This window comes from Osmia bicornis, chromosome 13 (genome assembly GCF_907164935.1).
Source record: "Osmia bicornis bicornis chromosome 13, iOsmBic2.1, whole genome shotgun sequence".
NCBI classification, from domain to species: domain Eukaryota; kingdom Metazoa; phylum Arthropoda; class Insecta; order Hymenoptera; family Megachilidae; genus Osmia; species Osmia bicornis.
This window is the reverse complement of record NC_060228.1, coordinates 2,302,966-2,329,230: the sequence shown is the minus strand read 5'-3', so window position 1 is coordinate 2,329,230 and position 26,265 is coordinate 2,302,966. Positions and strand designations below refer to the sequence as shown.

General features: G+C 43.1%; 1 protein-coding gene and 1 long non-coding RNA gene across 4 annotated transcripts; both read right to left on the bottom strand.

The window, feature by feature from the left end:
* Nucleotides 1–239: 239 nt before the first annotated feature.
* Nucleotides 240–25,763, bottom strand: LOC114871764 (leucine-rich repeat and calponin homology domain-containing protein-like). 2 transcript variants are annotated; one of them, XM_029178091.2, is made up of 13 exons: nucleotides 25,391–25,763; nucleotides 13,314–13,458; nucleotides 12,990–13,222; nucleotides 12,167–12,303; nucleotides 11,874–12,089; nucleotides 11,374–11,535; nucleotides 10,893–11,014; nucleotides 10,630–10,776; nucleotides 10,164–10,564; nucleotides 9,943–10,094; nucleotides 9,743–9,880; nucleotides 9,583–9,660; nucleotides 240–3,697 (listed from the first exon to the last, which is right to left on the bottom strand). In XM_029178091.2, exons 1-13 carry the CDS (start codon nucleotides 25,575–25,577, stop codon nucleotides 3,545–3,547), a joined length of 2,271 nt encoding a protein of 756 aa, XP_029033924.1. In that variant the 5' UTR covers nucleotides 25,578–25,763; the 3' UTR covers nucleotides 240–3,544. The 2 variants fall into 2 exon arrangements, with proteins under 2 accessions (XP_029033924.1, XP_029033922.1); XM_029178089.2 differs by lacking the exon at nucleotides 240–3,697 and adding an exon at nucleotides 4,280–8,791.
* LOC114871765 lies at nucleotides 23,580–25,379 on the bottom strand. 2 transcript variants are annotated; one of them, XR_003788638.2, is made up of 2 exons: nucleotides 24,887–25,379; nucleotides 23,580–24,728 (listed from the first exon to the last, which is right to left on the bottom strand). It is a non-coding gene; the product is annotated as an uncharacterized LOC114871765 (long non-coding RNA). The 2 variants fall into 2 exon arrangements; XR_003788637.2 differs by having other exon boundaries at nucleotides 23,580–24,678.
* Nucleotides 25,764–26,265: the final 502 nt, after the last annotated feature.

The following is a 26,265-nucleotide window of genomic DNA, read 5'->3' as shown; positions in this document are numbered from 1 at the left end:
GGAAATTGAACGATCCTCTCCATTTAGTTGGGAATTCGAAAAATTTGATTTTCTGCTCTACGATTTTCGAGTAAAATTAAAGAATATTAAGTTTTTATTACTTTACGAAATCGAAATCAAAATTTTGTATCAGGAGAACATAATTAGGAGAAAAAGTATTACGAGTGCCACTTCCTGGATTTGGTAAAATGTGGAATTTTTGGAAGGTTTTAGATATTTCAGAAAAGTAAACTCAGATATACGATGATCTTCTCGATTTATTTTATACACTGTATCCGTTAATCTTTAAATGTATTACGTGCGGTGTATTTTAGGTATCGATCGAGCGATCAAAGCGTTTGAAACGAGTCGATCTGATTTCGATAAACATAAATTTTCGGTATATTAACCCTTTGCCCTTGTAATAAACTCATTAGCTGATTTTTCGGAAGTATCCTTATTGATTTGCGCTAATTATACCAGTGCAGAGAATTAAGGATAATTTTTAAAAGATTCTTTTTCTCATCGGTGGGATAGTTTACTTAATACTGCGAAAAGAAATGTCGATCGAGACGTTCCAAGCGATGGCCAGTCGTTCTAGCAGCGAATTTCCTTTCGAAAATGCACGAACGCAATGTTTTGAGCGAACGTTACAAAATTTCGCCTATACCTATAAACAATAAGTGCTGATCGAATAAAATAAATGTGACAGAAGATAAATAAATGACACCCTACTCGGTCCAGTCTGTCCCCTCGTGTAGATTGTAGTCTGGATCGGCTACAATCTGCATAAGGGAAATGGATGGTCATTTTTAAAAAATGAATTTCCAAAATGCTGTTGCTTATCTAGAGAGATAGAGAAAAAATAATGCATACAATCTTTGGCACCATAAATATGAACATACGGTATGATCCTCCAGGATCGGTGTCTCGTCGACCTTTTCAGAATTAATCATTTAATTAATTACCTCTTTTTTTTCTAAAACAATTTTTCAAGAAAAGAAAATTGCGATCAACGAGACACCGAAAACTCAAAACGCTCGATTCCTCACCGATCACTACGCATGAGATCCTTCGTCTTCCTTTTTATACATGATCACTTTCATAACCCTTTCACTGCAACATTCCCTTCTTTATAGTTTTATAGTCTTAAATCTACCGCTGAGACTCGATACATAATTGACTTGCTGCTTACTTGAATGTTCTTACAAAAGATTTCTTTCTATTGTGGATCGATATCAATTCGTTTGGCATCTCGATGGATGGCCGTTTATAATATGCCCTTTATAATTAACAATTAATTCTCGAGCACGTATATATATACGTCGTTCGCAGCGAAAGGGTTAACACATTGACTGCCACACACCATCCGTGTATTTCACGAGGAACTTTCTTACTTACCCGATCGTACGTAATCTAGCTAAGTACTTGAAAGTATGACCAACGGAAAGAATGAAATATCTGTTAAAAATAAATCAAAGCAGACACGGCAGTCAAAGTGTTAAAGGGGGATTGGGGGTGGGATAATGAAAACCGAAGTTCGCGACGATACAGAAAATTACAATTAACGATATTGCGCTTAGCACCTAACTATTCGGGGTTATCGTTTCGGGAATTATTACTAAATCTTGGCAGTACACTTGGAATCGATCATTCGACGGTAAAGAACAGCTCGATATCCGAATACGCGTCGTTCGAAACTGAAATATGCAGAAAAATTGATAAAATACCTAACTTATTGATCATTTCGAGTAGAAATCTATCTTGCCCGCTGCGGATAGCGCGCGTTGTTTCGAGACTAAAAACGGGAATTTATCTTCTTCCCTTCGAGAGGAAAAATAAAATTATTAGAATTATCTTGGAACGAACGAACAACAGATTTTGATTCTCGATGGCACATGCATGCTCGATGTTACGATAATCAATACACGGGAATATAATAGATTAATTGCAGGATATTTGAACGTCGAAAGAATCTCGACAGCTTCGTTCCAATCGAACGCAGAAATTTTTTGATTTTAGTTGATCAATTATTGTTTCGCGTTACGATATCGAAGCACCTCGTGACTTAATCCGTTCAACGAGACGAGGTAGTAAATGTTTACAAATTCATACGCAGGGCCGGAGCACAGTTGTTTTCAGTTCTTCGAGGTTTATACTGTGAGTCAGGCTTGCTTCGAACACATTTGTATACGTTTATTGACTCGTCTCGTTGAACAGACAGTTGTAATGCACGGATATACGGCTGTTAATAGATACGGGAGACATTTCGTAAGGATTGTAGATGACAGAACAACGAAAAAAGTTCGAGAATCCTATAAGTGTGAACACATCGTGTCGGGTCATTTCATAAATCATAATATCATCGAAGATGGTATCAATACAGTCATTCTAATAAATCAGCTAATTTAAAATTTATTAAAATAAAAACTAATTTCATTAATCATTTATCGATATTTCTAAACAATAGGACAATTGGAATTTATTAAAAACAAGCCTAAAGATTTATGAAGTGACCTAATAATAAAAGTTTGACGTTGCTTTAACCTCTCGATCGTTAAAAACAATTATCTTGACGGAGATAATGCTTTCGAACGATTGCGAAGAGGAAATAACTAGTCTGAATCGCCCGATTTACAGGCGTTTTGATTCTTACATCATACGTCTAAGTATACCTTACATCTAAGAAATAAAAAACCACAGCAGTTACACGCGAGTAGGAACTTTTTTCATTGCCACGAGAAAGTCTCCCCGATATTTATTAACTGTTTATAACCGTCCTGTTCGCGCTACGTAGCCACTCTTCTTCAATTCGAACTCAGCTATGATTTTAACCTAATTACATTACGCTACTCTTTCTTTCCGTACAAAGATACGTTGTCTTTCCGATACAAAAGTTTTGGTACATATAATCGAGTCGCATGATCTAAGACTTGACCGTCTCGAAATACCTGAACTCGTATAGTAAATAGAAAATTGTATCGTGTCTTCGATTAACTCTTGCACGAGGCTTCTATCGTGCTTCGGATCGTTTCTTATTGCAAGGTAAATTAATCGAAGATGTACACGAAACAGAGTCACATCAAAACGCTTGAAGCTACTAGTACAGCCGCGTGCATAGATGGGTTCCCTCGGATCGGAGCGGAGCGTAGACCTCCCACTACTCGTCTCGACGCGCTCGGTCGGGTTCGGCACAATTCGGCCCGTCCCGTCGCTATCCCTAACCGAGCGCTGACCCCCACTATTCGTCTCGACGCGCTCGGTCGGGTTCGGCACAATTCGGCCCGCCCCGTCGCTTCCTCTAACCAAGCGCAGACCCCCACTACTCGTCTCGACGCGCTCGGTCGAGTTCGCCACAATTCGGCTCGACTCGTCGCTTCCCCTACCGAGCGAAGGCATCTTTGCACGCCAGTATACTCGCGACCTCCGACAGAGGAAAGCTGCTCGCGGATCCATTCTTCCTCAATTTTTTTTTTTTTTTACTACTATCACTGAGGAAAACGTGGCAGCGTTCGTTTGTTTCTTTCTTAATCGAAGTGTATCGTGGTAATTATATTGTCTGGCGCTAAGCTGGCACGTGATTCGGCACGTTCGAAGAGGACGAGGTCTGCAACGGTGAGCGTGACTGATGGAACCTCAGCAGTTCTGATACCGTGACCGCTACTCGAACAACTCCTCGACCTCCTTCCAGGACGTCGCTAGCACAGCACACGAGATTCTGAAAATGATAGGTACACGTGCATGCTTCGTTAATTTGATTGTTATTAACGCAGCGGTATTGAGCATTCGATGTTCTCTCTCAATTAAAGTTATACGGTAATTAGTATCATTGGGAATCCCTCGTATAGTGGCATGATTTTTACCAAAAGAATATTTTATTATCAGTGGAAATAGTATTACAATCGCTAGATTAGTCGTACAGTCGATGTTACAAAGTACGATGTTTAAAGCAATCGATAATAGCAGCAGTATCGTTCAAATGGCGTAGAAAATGAAAATTTTTATTTTCAAAACGATTGCCTTTCGACACCTGATGAACGAAACGCGTTTCTCTCTTTCTAAGCTTAGAAAACAACAAGATACGATAAAAATGAAGCACCGAGTTTCGAAAAAAGCTATCGATTTAAAGCTCTTAATTTAGCGATAAGTTAGCTTACGTACAATTTTCAAAACAAAAATATAAAACAAAGAAAACTACCAAAGAGAAATTGTAGCTTCAACGTATTATATATCTGTGTTCATACAATACAGTATGATATAATACAATATAATAATATATATAATATAATCTATCTATATATATATATACCTATTTTTATATATATATACGCTTTTTCTCTTTCTTTTCATGTTAGTTAAAAAAATTATACAATTACATAAGCTAAACAGAACGGAATGATCTGATGTTCGGTTTCTTCATACCTGCGTCTTTTAACACACCGATTGCCATGAATTAGAATTTCAGTGTGTCTGACTACACATGTTCCTTTTCACTTTGACAATCGAGGTGTTAATGAACGCAGTTTATTATGGAAGAGATAACCGGTAAAATAATAAGAAAAACGCTGCGGCAGAGCACAAGAAGACATTAGAACAAGAAGATAAATTAATAAAACAAAAGTACAGTCTTTACGGTTGCGACGAACCCGTTGCCTTATAACATCGTGTCTCAAATTATCGCCCCAAATCAAACTGTACCTATGGAATAGCCAAGTTTTCATTAAGACTCCAATTAAACGTATTGAAAATCGTAAGGCAAGGGGTTAATTAGACCAGACGTCTTGCACGATCGTAATAGAAAATAATACTGACCCGATCGTCGCGACGTTTCAGTGTCTTTCAGACTTGTCAGAGATACTTATGGTACGATGTTGATACGACAAACGAATTATCGTCGTCAAGACGGAAGAGTAATTACAGAGAAGCGAAAAATTAAGTCACTGTCGTACACGAAATGCGTTGTAATAAATTAGTGGAGAGAATAAGGTAAGAGAAAACAATTCCAGTTGACTAGAAGATCTTAAACCTTACGAGGACTAGAAATTAATCAACCTTTCGCCGCGGATCGAATGCAACAATGAAATCTAATGAACTGAAGTTCTTGGAAGTGAGAATATTCACCTTGCATTCTTTTCAATCTTTCCGCGTTATTGTACTCGTGAGTATAGCCATTTGTGTTCGTTGGTTGTGTTACGAGTGAAAGTAACTTTTTTATAAAAAGAATCAACATTGTGTTATATTGTATATAGAAGAAAAATTTCTATGCAACTATTGTAGACCGATAGCGATAGAATCCCGTGAAAATTCCTTTGTGCGTTTTCAATCAATTCAGGAGATTGTATATTTTGGCCACGTTCGCTACATCTTTTCTAAATGGTTGTTGCTAGAAGAACGATCCGATGTGCGACGTGTTTGGCACCGTCCGAACTGTCATGGAGAAAATATTAGACGGTCCCATAAATTCGTGCACAGTTTCGGAGAAGAGAAATTTAACCGAGCGATCGATATGAAAATACCACGAATTTATGGAAGAATCTTAAAGTCTGTCGTGTTTAAATGTGGAGCGAAATTTGGAAGCGAAAATCGGTTCCTCCTCGAATCCTTATCATGTAGGCAATGATCCTTAAATCGTACGAATATACATGCGTAGAATAAGTTAAGTTCTAAACGATACAACGCGGGTTTAGTACACGCGTTTCCTTCTCGAATCGCGATTATACGAAAATATGTAGATTATCTTAGGCTACGACCGAATTGCTTGGTCGGTGAAGTATCAGTGCTCTCGTTTTATGTGTTCGTTCCCTCCTAACGAAAACTATTATTTTTCTTGTACAAGAAATAGAGAGATATAGAAAGAGAGACAGAGAAAAGGGAAAAAGAAAATTCGTTTGATCGTCTGCCGCAGTTTCGTCAGGAAGGGACACGCAATACTGTTTGTGAGAACTCGTGAACAGGAAAAAGAAATTTCATACAGGTATTTGTATACGAATCGAGGTTCTCTTTGATGTTCGAATGTGCGTGTTCGATAGCTACGTACCAAAATAGGAAATCTTTGAAACGAAAGAGATTTCTAGCACCTTGTTTGCGAATCCTGTAAGTACTCGAAGGCTACCTATCACAGACCCATCAATCCTGAAAGAGCCGTAGGCGATTTTCATTGGTCGAACGTTAAAAAAATACTACCCATCCGAGGTATTACACGATGATTCATTTTCTCATTTTGTTTTTATCTCGTTTTGAACTCCGCCATCTACGACACTAGATGATGCCTCAATACTAGTCGAGAAAATTCGAAATAACAAAATTGAATTAAGAAAAAAAGAATATCCTATACTCTGTCGAATTAGTATCCCTGTTAAGAAATTTTCGTTTAACTTAAAGACAGTACTTGAGAATAATGGCAGTGTACTTTCTCGTACGAATATTGGACACCAACTATCTCGACTTTCAACCACCATCCATTTGCGGTAGTAAAATACTATTTCTTCGACAGATTCGCTTCGATCATAACTATTTAGCGATTCGAACGAACGATTCAAAGTACGTACAATACACAGGCGATTCGATTTTTGATATGCGAGCGTGCTTTGATTACGCCTATTTGATTTCGCGTTCTCTTGCGTCGCGCGAGAACAATCGGAAACTCGAGGCGAGCTAAGTTTCCTCGAGTTCTCGGATAAATACGATAGAAAAACAGAGAAAAAGAACGGAATTACTTACATGACAAACTACGTAGCGATTCCTACGGACTAAGCGGACTAAAATGTACGACCAAGCTGCCTTCTGATACTTCTTAAACACTATACGAATACTTTTGTTCGCTGGCTTTTAAGCGTTTCTTTCGGGCTACCGCGCGAAAAGAGAAACCTAGAAGCGCTATAAATATAGAGCCAGAGAAACGAACAACCCTGTTATAAAGCTACAGCCTTGTTCTAATCAAATCGTTGTGCATAGATGACTTTTCTTTGAGGAACCATCGGTTAGATTGCAGTTTCTCGGGTAATTGATCTCGACTATTTTATCGGATAAATCAAGTACGGAGAAGACGATAGGAAGTGTCCCGAGGTCGATGTCACATGGCGTTACAAAGTTATGGCTGTTTTAGAAAATCACAATTTTCCAAAAATTTGAAACATTTTTGCGCCATTGCGTCAAATGAATAGGCAGTATCTAGCTAACTCTCACTCGAGAAGAAACTAATCTATTCTATCAATTTAAGCTGAGCTAACTTAAGGAGAAGCTATCTATTCTCTAAGAGAAGAGCTAAGCTAAGGCAGAGACTAACTGTTCTAGCTGAGGAGAACTAAGCTAAGTTAGACACTAACTATGCTAGCTGAAGAGAACTAAGCTAAGCTAAGTTAGACTAGCTTTTCTAGCTGAGGAAAACTAAGCTAATCTAAATTAGAAACTCTAGCTGAAGAGAACTAAGCTAAGCTAAGTTAGACTAGCTTTTCTAGCTGCGGAGAACTAAGCTAAGCTAATTAAAAGGCTAGCTATTCTAGCTGATAAGTTGGGTTAGGTTAGGTTAGGTTATTTTTTGGATTCAAAATTATCGAAAAATTTTAAAAAAATTGTGATTTTTTAAAATGGCCATAACTTTGTAACGCCACGTGATATCGACCTCGGGACACTTCCTATCGTCTTCTCCGACCTTGATTTATCCGATAAAATAATCGAGATCAATTACCCGGGAAACTGCAATTCAACCGAACCATCTTCTTCCCCTGTTTTTTTAATTAAACGCAATCATCTATGCACGCGAGTGTATAAGCAAAGCTCTGTAGCTTACGAAGAAACGCTTATCGAAGGGGTTAAATAAATTCCAAAGTATCTTCATTTTTCCAACGAAGGAATACAAATGAAAAGGAACTATTCAGATGCTTTTGATAACGATTAACTCGATGCGAACGATCATCGAGTTTATCTTAAGGGTACGAAACGATATATTTTTCTGGAAAGAAAAAAGTCTAAACAAAACTGCGTTAGCTCAATGAAGCCCCGTCTGAATGACTTGCTGAATTACTTAAATAAAAAAGAAACCGTGTCTTTTAAGATTTACTCAAAAACGACTCGATGATTCTCAGCACGAATGGCACGACGCTGCGCGACACTCGACAAAGCAGAAGGCGAGCGGAAAGGAAAAAACAAAAGGAACTTTGTAAAAAATATCGTGCCGCTCTAGAAGTACTAAATAGCGTACGAGAGCGCGAGAAGAGCGTCGCGCAGTTTTCTATTTTTCAATCGAGCGACTCGACGACTCGGCCAGCATCACCGATCAGTGATCGAACGCTAATCGGCAGATGAGAGAATACGTGCTGTTCGAGTAGGAGGATCGATCAAATATAAACGAAACCTCGGAATAATTTTGATGAAATGGAATTTCTACGCCCTCGTTAAATCCACGATTCAATGGTAAAATGCATAGATGTTAATGGATACTACATCTGAATTGATATTTGATCGATCCTCGTATATCGTGGTTATCTGATCTTCGATGGTGTTTTTTCTGTTGCGAGCGTCGTTCGTCCCCATCGTATCGCACTCTGGTGCGTTCTCGTCTTGGTCGCTCATTTCAATCGGGAACGGGGAATAGATAGAGTAGAACGAGGGACGTTAGGAATGTGGCGAAAAGCATCGCGGACAAAACGCGATCCTGAATCGTATGGGATGAACCTGGGGCCGATTCTTCGTTATCTTTCTCTCCTTCGTCACGGAGAAGGAGGAGAGCGGAGACGAGACGCGCCAGAGCCTCCAGCCCGTACGCGTCCATGTAACCCACGTCCATGATTGCGTCCGCGTCCATTAACACCTCCTGCAACACCAACAACGATACTACTCAGTCCCAAGTCTCTACCACCGTCGTTGCTTGTTCTGAACACGTTTTGTGCCGCCCGCTTTCCCCTTTAAAGCACACCATCGCCACACCTTCCTCGACGTCAACGATAAGCTACGTGTGATCTTCGACGCGAACGTTTAACCCGACTTGAAACGTGGGATCTTGGGATCGTGGAATTGAGCTGAAACGTTATGTAGTATATTTGACTTCTTCGGGTCAAGCTTAGAACTCGTGGCGAAAAATTTGAAAAGAGCAGAGCGCAATCAGGATATTATTGGAGGGGAAAAAAGGGGACGAACACGTTCAGACGAAGCAACGAGCGACACAAAAGCAGACACGAATCTAGGCGCATGCAACTAAAGCTCCTCTTCGCTCCATTCCTCGAGTATACGATTCGCAAGAAGAATGTAAAAAAGTACGATCACCCTCGCGACTGAATCGAAATCGGGGACTGACTAGTGTAGTTGTTGGAAACGTCATGGACAAACGTACCGGCTGCCGACGAAGCGTTAGTCACAATTCTGTCGTTTTGTCGTCGATCGTACACAGATCTATCATTTCCCATTTTTCATCTCGAATCATTTCGAGTTCAACGACGAACGAGCACGAACGTTCGCAAAAGTCTATACCGAGTACGGTTCAAAAACAGAAGAGGAAAACGTGTAATATTCTTTCACGTCGAAGCGTTCACGCTCGATTGAGAGACAAAGCACGAAGGCTCTCTAAAAAGAAATAATAACAGGATGTAATAGTGCATTTCTTCTTACCTCATCGACGCCAATCTTTCGACACGCCTCGAGAAAGTTGTCCACGTTACGCCTGCATCTTGCCATCGTCAACTTGGGCTATCAATTAAGAACACCAAACTTTATTTCTAGATTCATTTGAAAGGAATAAAATGAGATATAAAAAATAAAAGTCACTCACAACAGCTGGCGAAGGAACGTGGATACTTGCTACCGATCGAGGTCTCACATGATTCGCCAGATGGCACAAAACGACTCCGTCAGTTAACGCGGGGGCGAGGTCCTCCGGAAGAGCCATCTTCAACCTTGTTTCTATATGCTGAAATGATACTCTGAGTTTAGCCACAACTTCATATTACAACTCAAACACCGGATACTCACGTTTCGAAGCTGTTCAATTAAATCAGCCTCCTCCTTGGCGCGTTCGAATTCTCTTCTCATGGTGAACGAGTACTTCTCTGGCACGTTGCTGTTCCAAGTAACCGACCTGGGTGACTTTGGACTCCCACCATTTTTACTAGGGCTCTTGTTACCTAACGAAAGCAGCGTATTTAAAAAATACCAAATATAGTAGAATCACTGGGAATTCAATGAATGTTTACCATCCACGTAACCGACGGCAGTCTTGACTAGTCTAGGCGCGTGACCGGGACTGGTACTCGACGACAGAATGCTCGTGGAAGTTTTGATCGGCGAGCTGGGCTTCTTGTACGGCTGCTCCAAGTACTTGCCGTTCTTGTTATTGTACTCGTTATTACTACCATTGATGATGGGCGTGTTTTGATAATTGATACGCGAGGGAGTTACTTTCTGTACCGGTCTCTTGTTCGCGTTCTCTTCGTTGAAGATTTGCTTGCCGGTCAGACCGACTGCGTCCTTGTTCATCTGCGGATCGGTCTCGTTGTTCTGCGATTCGTTGCCTGGCGGTGTTACCTGTTCTCGAGGCCTGTACACGCTGGGCCCTTCGTTGGCCCTCTGTTGTCTCAACGCCTCTTTGTACTCTCTGAAAGTTAGGAAACGATGAAACATCGAATTCACGGATACCGAGATCTATAGAGAATAACGTACCTGTACGTCTGAATGTGATTCAGCGGCCTCTTTTCATCCCCGTTCAACAAGGAAGTAGAGTTCGCGGCGGACGTTTGTATGGGTTGTACCGATTGCGTGTTCGTCGATATCGATGACGTTTGATTCAGGTGAGCGGATTCTAAAGGACTGTGAAAGAGAACGGAACAATTAACAGAGGGGGAAATAATGAGTGTGTTTTTAAGCACGGAAAGAAGGCAAGTGCACGGTGAATTCTCTCATCGGTTTATTAACAGCTCGCTTACCCGGGTGGCGTAATTGACGCGTGATAGAGGCCAGAGGTCATCGGTCTTCTGACGTCGGCGCCGTTCTCCGAGGTGCTCCTCTCCAGTCTCCTCTTTTCCAACTGATCGTGCAGTATCATCGCCTGCGGCAATAACGATAACAACAGAGTTGCGTAAGGAAAGAGAAGATAAAAAGGAGACAGATTTTCGAGGGAAAGGTGAACGCGTCGGGTCGCGTCGGATGCTTCGCGCGTTAATCGCGGGAGCCGTTGCCAGCGAGTTCTTTCAATGGGTTAAGGTCATTCAACGAGGCTTGAACGACGGCCAAGCTCGTCGCTGTCTCGCGACAACACGGATATCGCTGTCGAGGGTCTTCTATTCACTCGCTAAATATAGAAATTGTATCACACGCGAGTCTGGAGATGATCGTTTCGTTACGCTTCGGTTAGAATCCCAAGCGGGGAAGAGGATTTATCGTATGTTTTCTTCGCGGAAAGCTTACCTTTCCAAGCTCGTCCTCGAGAGACGCGTGTTCGCCAGGTGAGATGGTGCTAGGCGTCGACGTTCCGCTGCAGGATCCGTTCACGCTGTTCTCGTGTGGCAGGGTAATCGAAAGGGGCGAGCATTCTTGTCGCCAGAGTCCCCGAATCTCACCGTCGTGCACCTGCGCGCAAAAACGTGTCCACCAGGAGGTACTACGAGAAATCGTCGACCGGTGTGGTTGGGGGTGCTTGCTCGGATGCGTGCGTTTCAGAAACGTTTATTTATTTTGCACTCATTCTATACAACTGTTCGGACCAGCCCCGAGATCGGAAGAAAATGAGAAGGGAAATTCTCGTGGATAGGGAATGGTTTCTACTCGAGATGAAAACTTATCTACAGGTAAGGATCCGAGAAGTCTTCATCATAGCCGAAAACCTTGCCGTAGAGCCAGGAAGAAAAGTAGAAGTAAACGAAGCGAAGTGAAAAGGATAAGGCTAGAAGCAGGAATAGGAAACTAACCGCGCTGTGAATTTCTTGGGACCAACGTTTGTCGAGGCCGTCGCTGGTGCTGTAACCGCTGTCCACGTTGTGCCGTCTATGGGCCCTCGTGTCCAATGTCGCGTGACCTCTCACATCCAGAGGCGTTTTCCTCGCCCGTCCCCCCCTAGCCCTCTCGTGTTTCGCCGCCTGTCTCTCCAAGTATTTGAAGATGTGCGTTCGCCCGCGAATGCATAACTGCGAACAATTCGAACATCTACCTGTGTAATCGAACGTTTCGTTAGAACCCCGAAGGTGGAGCAGCTTCAGCTCACCGAGGCAGGTGGCGAGGTCAGAGGATTGTCGGACAGCCGAAAGTCGACCAGACTCTTCATCTTCCTCATCTCGTTCGGAAGCACGGATATGCGGTTGCCGCTGATATCCAGCTTCACGAGTCTCAGGTACGTCAGTTCTATCGGGGGAACAGTTTTAATTAGTCGCGGAAGGATTAAAGAATCGTTCGGTCGGTTCTCGTGGATTACTTATACGGAGAACTACCCAAGTGTTACACTCACTTATTAATGAAACTTTGCCAGCTTGTAGAGCTCGTCGAGCTGAACACGACTATACCCCGTTCTGTGAGCAGACGGCTAATTGTTTAAAAGCTATTAATAATTAAAATTAGTCAAAATAGAATATAGAATTTTAGTTATTCAAAAAGAGACAAATTATCATTTAAAAAAAAAAAGAGAGAGAACCAAGGATTTGAACCGAGGACCTTTAGATTGCGAGTCATGTGTTTAACCACGGAGCGGATCCATGACTCGCAATCTGAAGGTCCTCGGTTCAAATCCTTAGTTCCCAAAAATTTTTTTTTTTTTATGATAAATTTTATGTAATAGTTATTCAAAAAGAGACAAATTATCATTAAAAAAAAAAAAGAAAATGTTGGGGACCAAGGATTTGAACCGTGGATCTCTAGATTGCGAGTTGTATGTATGAGTTTGTGATACTTCGGAATGTAAGGAGTAACTAACTGTAATTGTTAATATCTTTTAAACAATTAGCCGTCTGCCCCCAAAAGGGGGCTCGACGAGCTCTACAAGCTGGCAAAGTTTCATTAATAAGTGAGTGTAACTTAGCAAGAAAGGAACCCACCTATAGGCAGGTGCACGAGCATGTTGCTCCTCAAGTCCAGTGACCTAAGCCTGGCGAGATCGCCCATCCGTGGTGGCAGATTCGTGATTTCGTTGCATCCTGCGTCCAGCTCGGCCAGCGCCGACATTCTGCCCAATTCATCCGGCAACGACGCTAACCTATTGTGAGCGACGAGTAACGTTTGCAACGGTAGCCTGCATATCTCCCGAGGTAGAGACGTCAATTGGTTCCGACTACGAAGAAAACATAGTAGGAAGCTCGTTAATTTCGACGACCCGCATCAACGATCCAAACGAGCATAACTTTCTTCCATTCGTTACCGACCTAAGATCGAGGTAGTTGAGTGACTGAAGCATCGCCACGGTTTCCGGTATTATTCTTATCGCATTGTGGTAGAGGTGCAGCTTCTCGAGGAAGGGAAATTCCGTCACCTCTTCCGGTAATTCGGCGAAACGATTCTTCGAGAGATCTACAATAAGAAAGAAAGTTCACGATAAATTCGAGAGGGTAGCCAGGATTCTCGTAGCTGAACTCCGCTTGTTTTAGGGTGCTGTTCGAATTCGTCGGGGGGTTCTTATGAATGGGGTGCGCGACGGTCACGTGCGTGTACAGACTCGGAACCGAGGAGAAGGATAAGGGCGGCTTAGCTGCTATCCCTGTTTCCTTCGAACCTTCTTTCTGATCAATAACTACACTCCGTGTGTTTTCGATTCCTCCGGGAGCTGGTTAACCAACACTTCACCCTCGTTCAAACTTTCCCAACTCTCATTGTCAGTGTATCGATCGAAATACTCATTTGTTCGAATTTTATTTGTTACGAGGCAATTCACCTGCAAATACAAGAACTTTCCCAACTGTCCCAGAAACGGTTCTGTATATAGAGCGAATCGTTAATTCCTGATTTCCGGTTCGTCGGAAATTCAATTTCCAAGGTCGAGTTTACAGGATCGAAACGGAAATTGCCAATCGATCGTGAACAAGGTTAGTCGGTACTGTTCCCGAAACGAACCGTGGCTCGTTATCTTTCTATCCGGATAATTTGCAAGTGTTATTCCTCGAAAGCCAGCTATTTATCGAGGAACGGTCGCGTTTCCCTCGTGCACGCCCACGCTGGTAATGGGAACGAGTCCATGGGGGTGGAAGGCAAAACGTGGAACCATTGGTACACGGTCGATCGCATAATCGTCGAGCAAGGGCGTCGGCCCGTTCGTATTCCTACGATGCAGACGAAAATAGCAACCCCTGTGTTCGTGCTTTGTGTCATCGTTTCCCGGATCGCGTCCGATGAAATTATAAAATATTTTCTAAAGAACTGGCGCAATCGAATACCCCTGATATCGAAAGGTATTGGACTTCGAGAAAAAAAGTTTTCCTAAGGTGTTTTACACCTGAAAATCGTACAACGAGGATTCGAACTCTGTCTCGCAAATAGATATTTCTATTTCAAATGATACTCGAAGCGGTTATTAACCCATGGCGATGGGTTAGGTTAGGTATAGGGTGTTTCAGGAAGGGTCGACGCCAGTTCCAAGGACCAAGGTCGAGGTCCAAGCAACACGAGGGATCGATACCATACGCGATATGCTATGGATTCGCGGTGACGTTCAACAAACTTCTCGGTGACATTCGCCGGAGTTTGGGCGTGGTCTTATTGTCTGCGTTTTCCCCGTTGTCTGTATTGTTCGGGTCTCGCGTTTTCGCCATAAATACAATTATGCAGACGGACAGGCGCCACGGATCGACCGATCCGCGTTGAATCCTTCTTCCGAGCTAATAACAAGACACACGAGGAATATTAAATCCCGTCGATCGAGGCAAGAGTTTGCATTTTTATCGCGCGCCCGTTCGCTCGCTTGCTTATGCATATTAGCAAGACAATAACTCCGGAAAGACGGTCCGTACAATTATAAAGAGCTGAACGTATATGCGATGCTACGAGCGGAAAATGTCCGCCTCGTAATCTCCATGTTAATTTGCCTGCCAAGTCGGCTCCAGGGAAAACTGTCTGAACGAACAATGTTCAACTGCAACAAAACATTCTATATAGAATTACTCTTTATATCTGATTGCAATAGTACGCTCTTTCGTAGAGGGATGAACTAACGATCGTTTGAAATCGGATGAAACGGCTGTGGACCTGATACCCGACTTTGAAAAGACAATTTTTTTTACGGAAAATGATAGTATTTTGTTTGTAGTTGATTATAGTAACAATAGTTTAGTAAAAAAATCATTCGCACCTGATATTGAGATATTTCAAATTCGCTTGGACCGTGTTTTTTAGCATCATTTATAGTTGTTTGTAGTGATTTCCCTTTGTAGTTGATAATTAAATAAATACGCAGACAATTAAATGTGTACAAATTTTATAACTCAAGAAAGCATCGCTCTTATAGACGTATAAATTGCTTATAACTTTTAAACTATTCAACTACAAACTATCAACACGGGCCAAGTGAATTTGAGATATCTCAATATCAGGTGCGAGTCATTTGTTCAATTATTTTTATTTATCAATTGATAAAGCTACAAACAAAATACTATTATTTCCCGTAAAAAAAAATTAGCTTTTTCAAAGTCGGGTGCCAGGTTCGCATAGCCGTAGAAACATCAGTGGAAATTCGAAATTCTTGAATTTCAAGAATCTTCGAGGATCGCTTTCGTCTGAATCAAAACGCCCGCGGTCATTCCGCGGCCTTTTACATAAATTCACGTCGACGAAACGTGTACCGGTGTTGTTTGGGCGTGTCGCGTCACGAAACGCGTGCGGCTACTATCGCCGATACAAAGCGTGGACGGTCAACGACCAGGCGTGCAAAATGGAAAAGCAGCGAAAGCGAGGTCCGTTTCCTAATTGGAACATTGACCGTAATTTTTTGATCGAGAACGAAGAACGTCCGTACGGCTGAAACAGGATACGGTACGAATCGCGGAGAGAAAATACTGTAACTACGTTAAGTTATCGTTGCCGGGATATATGGGGTTGTAAGAGGTCGCATAAGGGCTGACGTGAAACCGTGGAAACAGAGGGTTTGCCCGATCGATAACGTCCCCATAGCAGATATCGTTTCAGGGGGTTGGCTGTGCCGAGAGCGCAAGGTGTCCCATGAACGGCGCACACCCTCGCTTTCTCGGTAAGCTTTCCTGCTGGAAAATAAAATCATCCAGCGGCCAACGAACGCCCTTAACGATCGGTAACAAGGTATTAGGAATTCTCCTAACGAGCTACGCGATCAGCAAACCGATTTAATTCCACTCTAGATACGTTATTAAACGCCAACACGATTAACGATCGACTGGAAGAATGTGTTACCATTGCTCGTATACGCTTGTCCGTATTATTTTTCTCTTGTCCACCGTGAAACGATGTCGCAACCAGCGTGACACTTTGCACGCCTACTTCGAATTTATTTTTTTCCAAATACACCGTCGAACGAGTCATTGCGAAAAGAGAAAATAAGAAGGGAAAGATGGTAAAAAGAAGAATCCTGCACCGACTGGATACGCTTCTTCGTCGCTGTTCGTCCTTGAACCGATGGCTACCATCGTCAGTGTCATTCGAGGGATCCCGTCAAAGGCGAAAAGGAGAAAAACGGTGGAGAGAACGAAAAGCAGAAGGAACGCGAGCCAAAGGAGGAAGAAAGAACGTCGTACGACTCCGGTACTTTTGTAAGAGACCGCTACCACTTCCGGCGACGAGGACGCGAGTGCGAACACGACTCGCATACTCGATCGAACTCGATGGACAGCATCGAAGAGCCATGAACCTTGATTGCCATTAAGGGTTATCGATGACCGACGCCATGGATTAAATATAATCGAACGATTAAATATGTTTCCAAGCAATTTTACGGAAGAAAGAAACTCGAATCGATATACGAGTTGCATTATTGAGCAAGAAACTGCATCGAATTCGATCGCACCGAGGTCTACGCAGAAAAATATACACTCGGGTTCGAATGTTAGGTGGGTTAGGTGGCTGTAACGCGATCTTTCGTCTCGTTATCGAGCATGCTCTCGTTGCTAGACGCTCTCGTTACACCCTGTGCACCTTTCGACGAGTTCGCCTCGACGTCGCCCAGGTCGCTCGCTTTTTTCCACCTCGGATATTAGTTTTTGGGTCAAGGATGCTGCCTGGAGCGGCGGCGGTCTGGAAACTGGTGGTTCGAGTTCGCCAGGGAAAGAGAAGAGGAAGGAAGCTGTGCTTTTCCTAGCCGATGCGAGAGAGGAAACGGATTTGCTCTTCCGTGATGCTGCGATAATTGAAAGCCCAGTCGCTGGGGAAGAAAAGGAGGCTCTCTCTTTTTTTCGCAACCAGCTGAACAAGTTTGCACGGCTTCGTGAAAAATATCGATCGTTCCCGTTTCACCCTCAACCCCTTTAACCCGTTCGCTGCAATTTGTAATATTCCTTCTAATTGCCGACTAAGGTCCGATCTGAAAAGCTATGCTTCCAGGGGGACGACAGAAGGAGGAAAGCGACGGTGACGCAAACATCGAAATGTCATGGAAAAAGCGTAGCTTGTTCGCGAAGCGTGATTGCACGCAGACGAAGGGCGTGCACGCGTACTGGCACGCTTGAACACGCGGCACGCACAATACCACGCACTGTTCGTACGCACTGGCTGGCAGCTTGTCATGGTCGGACGGCAGGACTAGGGAAACCGGCTGCACGATACTACCTTCTTTATCCTACCTTCTGTCCCTACTACGTTTCCTCGCGAGTTTAATTCATGCAAACACGTCGAATGCACCAGGCTCGCGATGATCGATGTTGGATGACTAACTCTATCCTGCTGGGTTTGGTCTCTAGTAACCCTTTCGTTACGTTTCAACTCTTCGAATCTCGAGGGCAGTGGGCATTTCGTTGGGTCAGAAAATCTTTTTATTCGGAATCAGAATTTATAATTGAAACAATTTTTCGGGTATCATAAGTGGGGGAAAAATACATACTCGCAAAGTTGGGTTCGACGTATGAATTGATAGAAGCAAAATTTTGTAAAAATGCTTCTCATTTCGGTACCTTTTTCTTCAGTAACTATTCGACTGATCGAGTTGAAATTTCGTGTGCTCTTACTACTAAGGGTAGTACGTGTTTAGGTAAAAAATTTTAATCGGTATTTTAAATTTCTCGTTAGCTAAAGTACGCATCTAGTAGGATCTAAAAATTTGAAGTCTTAAACGTTCTGTGTGCACGAAATAACACATAATTTTTCTTTTTTTATTTCTCTATATTTCTCAATTTATTTTCCCATTGTTTTATCAGATGATTATAATCTGATAATACATGGTGTATAATTAATAAAAATGGCCAGTGTTTTTCCTTAATAATTCAAAAACGAAGCTTCAAACATCACCCTAGCTACCACCCCCTTAAAGGACTAACACTCTTTCTGGGACACCCTGTGCGTCCATAGCAGTCAAAGGGCTAAGAATTTCAGTGAATTTTTATATCCGAATCGGAACAATAAAATAGACAAAAATTAGTCTCAAAAATCTAAGGTATTTCAAGGTGGCTGCAAAAGGGCCAGGCTCGATCGCACCGTGGACTCCCTTTGTCCGTAACCATGCTGCGTAACCACGAAACAAAAGCCCTGAATATGTCCGTAGTTAGTTCCCCGAGACATTAGACCGAATGACATGCTCCTGTCTTCGTGTCTTTTATACAATGTCATCGTCGATGAATCGATATGCTCATCATTTAAGTATCTGTTTTTAAATATCGCGACTGTAAGCTCGAATGCTACGGGACAATGACATTAATTTGATTAAATATTTCGAAAAAGGAAATGAATGTCACACTTCTATTTCGGTCGCTCTACCCACAACTGTTTCCGCTTCAGCATCGTGGGTAAAACACGTAAAGTTTCCTCGCTGGCATTCAATGACTCGGCTAACGAGAATGACTAACGAGAACGATGTTAAACGCGGCGGTCGTGGATTTGTTTTCACGCGAATTATTCGACCTGTGTCTTCGAATTGAAGCCACGCAGATACAGATTCGGTTAACCTTAATCGCCCGACGGCCTACTAATTATCCGCGCTCGCAATTCCCGCTCATGAGCGAAGTTTACGAGAAAGGTACGCAAACGCGTGCGTTCCGAGGAAAGGTATTCGCGGTTGAATCGATAGAAAAACTGGCTTTGATCAGATGTAACCAGCCGTTTAGCAGCGAGCGTCTGTGATTTTCTGCAGGTAAAGAAAAAACCGGTGCATTAGCAGAATCAAAGAGATTAAACGAGTACGGTAAAACGTTAGACAAGTTGGCGGTTACCGCGAAAGATTCGGAAGAAAAGGGAAGAAGGAATGGATTAGGGTTGCTGCGGGGGAGTCGAGCAGCCGCGACAGGTATAAAAGCACCCGATCGTTTGGAGACGGTTCAAAGGTTCCAATGGAAAAGGAATGAGAGCGTTCGCGAGTAGAAAAGCAGTAGAGCCAAAGCGTGACACGCAAACAAAGCCGAGCACGAGGATTTAGCCGATCCGTCTGGGAGAAGAAAAACGGTTTCGCGGAAAAAGCAGGGAAAATTAAAAAAAAAAAAAGAAAAGGCTCGTCTACTGTCTAGAAGATATGAAGTACCGCGGAAAAAATCATGAAAATACCGTCTTTCAGAGAGATGAAGAGGAAAAAAATATTTCTTTTTATATTTTTACGATTCGTGACTAGTAACGTAAAAAAGCAGCCAAGAAATACGTAGAAATAAGCGTGTCATTTTCATTAAATCATACGACTGGAGGTGGATCTGGTCATTAATTTGACCATGGCCATATTTCGTCATCGTTCTCTTTAAAAGTTCGCGTTCGCTACTTGTTTCTATGTTGACCGGTTGCATCGAGGAATTTACTATGCAAACCTCGCTAAATTATCTTATACAACTAGCGCGGTCAGCTTATCGTACGACGACCCATGAACAACTTAATTACGTTCATTAGCCATCTATAACGGTAGCTCCAGTAAGACAGCTGCGACGGGCATTCGGTACATGGCTGTTGAAAATTTTCAAAACAATTCATCGGAGAGTTTTCAATTAAAAGTTGTTGAAACTATTGATGAATTCGATTGTTTCATAGCAATGAAAGTCGTACCGGAATCGTAACACGTTGCTAATAACTGTATCTGTCGACGGGTAATTTCAACCCGTGCCACGTAAGACGCGTGCACGAACTGACAAATCAGATTACCTGGAACGATAATTAGCGACCGTCCCTTTCTTCTACCTGTCTCGAATGTTGATACGCATCGGCTAGTCGCTTTCTAACGAAAAATCTTTCCCGTTCTTCCTGTCCGAGCGTTATCGATCGCGTTTACTTTTACAGCTCGCTAAGAAAATTACGCCCGTTCGTTTAAGTATTCACGAAAGAAGTCGAATACACGTTGAAACGAGACGCGTTTCATATCCGCAATGCGGCTAGAATTTATCGACGGATAAAACGCGACGGGAGACCATCGTGCCAAGATAAGACGGTCGATCGAGAATTCTGTCCTTTTTTGTCATTCCAACAAATTAATTTTTTATTCAAAAATTTCTTGTCACACGAATCGGTTAGATTGCAGTTTCCGATAATTTTGAATCCAAAAAATAACCTAACCTAACCTAACCCAATAGCTTAGTATAGTTAAATCACAATTTTCCAAAAATTTTCTGATTTTCTGGCCTAACCTAACCTAACCTAACCCAATGGCTTAGTTTAGTTAAGGTTAGGTTAGGTTAGGTTAGGCCAGAAAATCAGAAAATTTTTGGAAAATTGTGATTTTTTAAAATGGCCATAACTTTGTAACGCCACGTGATATCGACCTCGGGACACTTCCTATCGTCTTCTCCGACCTTGATTTATCCGATAAAATAGTCGAGATTAATTACCCGGGAAACTGCAATCCAACCCACGAATCAATTAAGGGATGCGAGAGTTCAAGACAGTAGGAAACAAAAAGACAATTGACCCATTTCTCGAGGCAGTTGAACGTTGAAGTCAGCGTAGGCAGAAACAGGCAAACACGGGCGAAGCTTCTTTCGCTGTCGAGTTGCCGTGTAACAGGGTGTACACTCCGCTCCGCTTCGGCATGCCGTTTTCTAATATCGCGCGGCACCCTCGACGCGATAACGTTTGCAGAGCACTCGACGCCGGTGTTCATCTCGGATTATCTTGGAACGAACGTTTCACGGGTCGAGCTTGCGTCTTGCGGGAATCGGCAAACCGATGCTGATCGTTTTCGGAGTGACCCAGTTCGCGAACTGGTGGAACGCGAGACGGGGACACCCGGGGAACCCGATCGTTCGACACGCTCGACAAAGGTCGCGACCGTGAAAGCCCTCTCGAATTTCAGCGGTTACCGAACAGGATACGTCAGGGTGTCGTAACGGTGAACCGTGGGGCAGTCGATTAACACGTCGACTGTCGGCGCGGGTCACCGCTGACCACGAATACGATCGAATAATTAAAAGAAAATTATATCGGTACCCTCGAGGCGGAGCTCGAACGGGTTTGCTCCAATTTCAACGTGAAATAATTTAGATCAAAGTTGACCCGACTAGCGGACTGTTAAAAATGTAGAGTGGGCTCGGTTGGTCTGCTTAGGACGGCCCTGTGATACTGCTAATTATAACTCGCCAACGAAACCAGCACTAACACGTTCCCTTGCACGCGCGACACTCCTCGCCGTTGCATTTTCAAAACGATGCATTTTCAAAGAAGCTATCTTCTTCCATCTTACGCGCGACTACTTTCGCCTGCCTCGTTCGCGGATGCTTTTCCGTCGCTAATTAGCGCCTCAGGTTCTAAACCGTGGCGCTACGAGTTTAATTAATGTCTCCTTTTACTGGCAATCTCATACTCGACGAACATTCGTATTAGGTGTCGATTAACTGATTAACACCTAGACTTATCTTAACTAGATTTATAGATAAGTGTTGTAAGTTTTATCTAGAAGAGGTTTCGCTGGAAAAGTCAGAAGCCCTCGCCGTTTATCACGAACGTTGATGCATAAGCTAAAGACAGGAGGTAACTCGAGGACACGGGTGATACAAAGATACTAGCTATCGCGAACGTTCATCGAGTACTCTCGAAGCGTGTGCGATATGATCTCTAGTCGCGGACCAGAGACACGAGAATGCAAAGATGCATCAAGCGCCGCAAATCGCGTTGGGTTTACCAACGACAGATTTGTCGAACGACAGATTGCTCGAATAACATCTGTTATTCTGCAGAAGAATTTTCATAAAACAAGATACGTTGGTTCAACTTTGCTCGAATAAGTTTTCATGTCGCAGCGCTCGGTTTTCCCTCGCTCGAGAAGACTTCATCTAGGAGGAGTGCTCCTTTGGCGGAGATAAGCGAACAGCAGCTAGGAGGAGGCAAGGCGAACGATATAACGCGTTATGGAGTATCGACCTGTTGGCACCCCTGCCTCTGGCAGCTGCTGTATCTCTATCTTTAGCTCAGACCCAGTCCCATTGCATGGGACTCTCCCATAACCATGCCGGCTACTCTTCCCTCGACGTTTTCTTTTCCTCGCGTAGATCCGTGCTTTATCCCCCCTTGGAAACGGTACTTTGCACCCTTACGAGCAGCGACCGGTCGAGAAATTGCGAGTAATGAAAAGAAGCGAGGAATTCACTGTGGAAGCTTTCTTTTTCTTTCGCTCGTTCCGTTCCACGTGGCTTTCTTACCTCCGCGCGATCACGACCGAGTTCGCGACAGGTGTCTTACGAGGAGAACCGGTCGGGAGAAGAAGAAAGGCGTCCTCTTCCCGAATCGCTCCAGGTCGATCCGGTCTCGTCCGGTCGAATCGTCAACGGACTAACATTAACCCTTCGCGTTTCCTGAGAAACGCTATGAAAAGAGTCTCGCTGACTCATCGTCCGAGGGTTAACAAACGCATCTGGAATATGTATGTTCCTCTTGCGCAACACGTGCCGTTAGACACATTATAACTAATGCCCGGAATGTCATAACCAGCGAAGATGTTTCGCGTGAAACGGAGCCAACGTCTCGAAAGAACCACGGGTACCGTTACCTAAGGATACTAATTTGAATGTACAGCGAAAATATTCCGTTTCTGAGAAGCAGAGCCGAGGTAATGCATCGGAAACGGAGAACAAAGACGAGGGTTAGAAAGAAGAATAAAAGGATCTCACCCTTTTCTTCTTCTCTCTCTTCCCTTGCTCGAAGAAAGCGCCCAGTGCACCGTGACATAATCGATAAGAAGCTTTTTTCCCCGTTGCTAGAAATGGTATACCCTGCTTCCCTTGCTATTTAACGCGATTCCACTGCCGTCCTAACGAGCGCGAATCTTAAGGGATGCTGACGTTATAGCAATTATAAAAGCTATAGTAATCAGCGATACACACTCGTTAGCGGTCTGCATTGAATCGACTAGAAGGAAACAATTTGTCCACGACTAGTAATCGTTTAGCTAGCCTGTCTACGTATCCAACCTATTTCCTTGCACCGTTTTGTTTCCTCATCGATCGACTCGAGGTTGCGTATATACATTCGGAGACAATAGGCAGACCTTTTTCTCGATGTCTACTCGACGCATATCAAAGCGAACGGAAAACTAGGAAAGTAGTTGAATGAAAAGAGGAAAACAATTGAATTCAATGCAATGGTTTATTCCATAAAAATAAATAAATGAGAATTTAGATAGCGAGCAGACAGGGTCGCGTAATTTTCATTCTCGACGTTCTCCTCGTTGTCCTCTATGCGTCGCGCTGCTCTATTTGCGTGTCATAGATTCGTCGCTCTATTCGTCCCTCGTGGCATGAACTGACCTGGGGTTCCTTAATGAAGTTACGTCCCCTTCTGTCGTCCTCGTACAAGCTCTTCGTAAGAAAACACGACGAGCATCGCCTCGATAATACTCGAGGGCGAAATTGTAACAAAAGTTCCCTTTCGCTGGCTCATCCCTCGGCTGTCGAACGACGCCGAGGCCGAAATTGCCTCGTTCCCTTTCGTTCGGCAAAAGAATCGCCATCGAAAATCGATAAGCCATCGGTGCACCGACGAAACGTCATAATTATTTGTTCCTTTGGCACGAGCCGAGTAATCATGATGGAGTCGTGATTAAAATACACCTGAGCAACGACGAATAATTCCTTTGCGTCGAGGTACGTGCACCGATTCTCGACGATGTTTCATGATTATTCTAAGCTCTCGTCTTGGCTTATAGCTCTGTATCGTGTTTGCAAACGATATCGTGTAATCGATGCACCGCGAGAGATAACTCGCTCTCGAAGGGTGCAGTCCTGACACAGATAGCTCGATACTATCTGGGTTGAATCATAAATGATAAGGATTTTCGCTGCGATATTCTTTCAATGGTTATCGTCGATAACGAACGATGATCGCGGTTATTATTTCCTGTCGCGTGGTACTTCCTCGCGTAACAACGGACGGTTTTAAAAACATAGCGGGGGTGGCGCCCGCTATAGAACGCCAGGCTCTTATCGCGACAGTGATAAGAAATGACACAAAGTGAAAACGTTGAAAAAGTTTCTAGCGAATAGTCTGCTGATTAACAGACGGTTCACGCTTATTTGAACTTGACAAGATTATTGACAGTCTTCAAAGTTGGAGCCTCCTTACGCTTCTGCGCACGTAACAGTTGACGGTGGTTCAAGCGCTGTCGAATGCACGGTTATCGCGGTAACAGGAAACACCGGGTGTGTCGTGATAACATCTCGCAAACATCTGCGGACAGTACGATACTTTATGCGCTGCATTCTTTTGGCTAGGTGCCTCTGTAAATAATGCCGATGAATTGATTTAGAATTGGTAAACTATTAATACCACGGTGATTTGAGAATTGAAAATAATACTCGACGTTAGGTGGAAACTGCATTCCTCGGTATATAGCCGTGCAGCTGTCACTGTGTATTTAGACTTTTTATTACTTCACCTCTTCGCCATCCTGTTTCCTGTCCATACGTCGCACCTTTACTGCTTCGAGAAATCATGAGCCTGGTGCGTTGCACCGTAAATACAGATGGGCTTCTATTATGTAACACTTTGATGCATGTAAACCGCGAAAGAATCGTGATTTGTCTTATTCGAAAACCATACGGTATCTTGGAGTAACTATTATTTTTCTTTTTTCTTTCGAACGCAAAATGTCTCGATTGATGAATGAAATCGATGCATAGGTACAATCGAGAAGTATAGCGTGCGGTGTGTACGTTCGCAGGATAACATTCGGCGCGACACACACGCGTGAATATGACATAAACACGAGTGTTCGAGGTTAACTCCGAAAGAATTTCAATCTGGTATCGCGTGAAACGTCGTGGCGAGATTAGAACGCTATGACGTTTCTTTTGTCTTTTATGGAGTAGCAAATGAAAGAATTAAATGTAGATTAGAATCGGAATGTCAAGGAAAGGAATATCTTATGCGAAAGACTCACCGGCAAAGACCGTGTCCTGAAGATTGTATTTGCTGGATCCCGGTTTTCCGACTTTTGGAAAATCCTTAAGCTTTCGACCGCTAAGCTTCAGTTCACCGCTCAAGTGTGCTTCCTCCAGGATTCGCTCAAGACTTCGGGTGAGCTGCTTCTGTATGTGGCCGCTCATGTTCGACGCGACCATCGCCATATTACATTTTTTGGGCACGTATACGCGGAAGCACGACACAAATATCCTCTTTGGCGTTACCAGCCACTCGTCTTTTAAGACGACGAGGCGAGATGTTACGAGAAACTCGACACTCACCAACTCCACCCTATACTTGCTCCTGCGCTACTGCGCTACTGATCGAGGAACTTCGGCAAAGCGCGCATGGATGCATATGCGACTGCAGCGCTACCCATCGAGGGAACGCCATTTTAAAAAACAACTTCGAGATACACGCGTTCGATTTAAGGTTCGAGAATCGCAATCGCAATCGTAGTCGAAATTTGGAATTTGTAGTAGTTGCTTCATAAGTAAGTTACTTATTACTTCTCGCATGTTACTTTTAATTGATTTTTCGATTTAAGGTTCGAGAATCGCAGTCGCAATCGCAGTCGAAATTTAGAATTTATAGTAGTTGCTTCATAAGTAAATAAGTACTTATTATTACTTCTTGCATGTTACTTTTAATTAATTTTTCTATTTAACACTGACGAGGCAAAAAACAACTTCGAGACACGCGTTCGATTTAAGGTTCGAGAATCGCAATCGCAATCGTAGTCGAAATTTGGAATTTGTAGTAGTTGCTTCATAAGTAAGTAAGTTACTTATTATTACTTCTTGCATGTTACTTTTAATTAATTTTTCTATTTAACACTGACGAGACAAAGAA

Bases quoted from the DNA above. Each gene is read 5' to 3' on its own strand.
- LOC114871764 (XM_029178089.2), bottom strand. From the start codon at position 25,577: ATGGCGATGGTCGCGTCGAACATGAGCGGCCACATACAGAAGCAGCTC. The intron at 10,095-10,163 runs GTAAACATTCAT...TGCTTTCGTTAG, and splicing joins TGCCGTCGGTTACGTGGATG to GTAACAAGAGCCCTAGTAAA. The intron at 9,661-9,742 runs GTGAGTGACTTT...CTTAATTGATAG, and splicing joins ACGTTCCTTCGCCAGCTGTT to CCCAAGTTGACGATGGCAAG.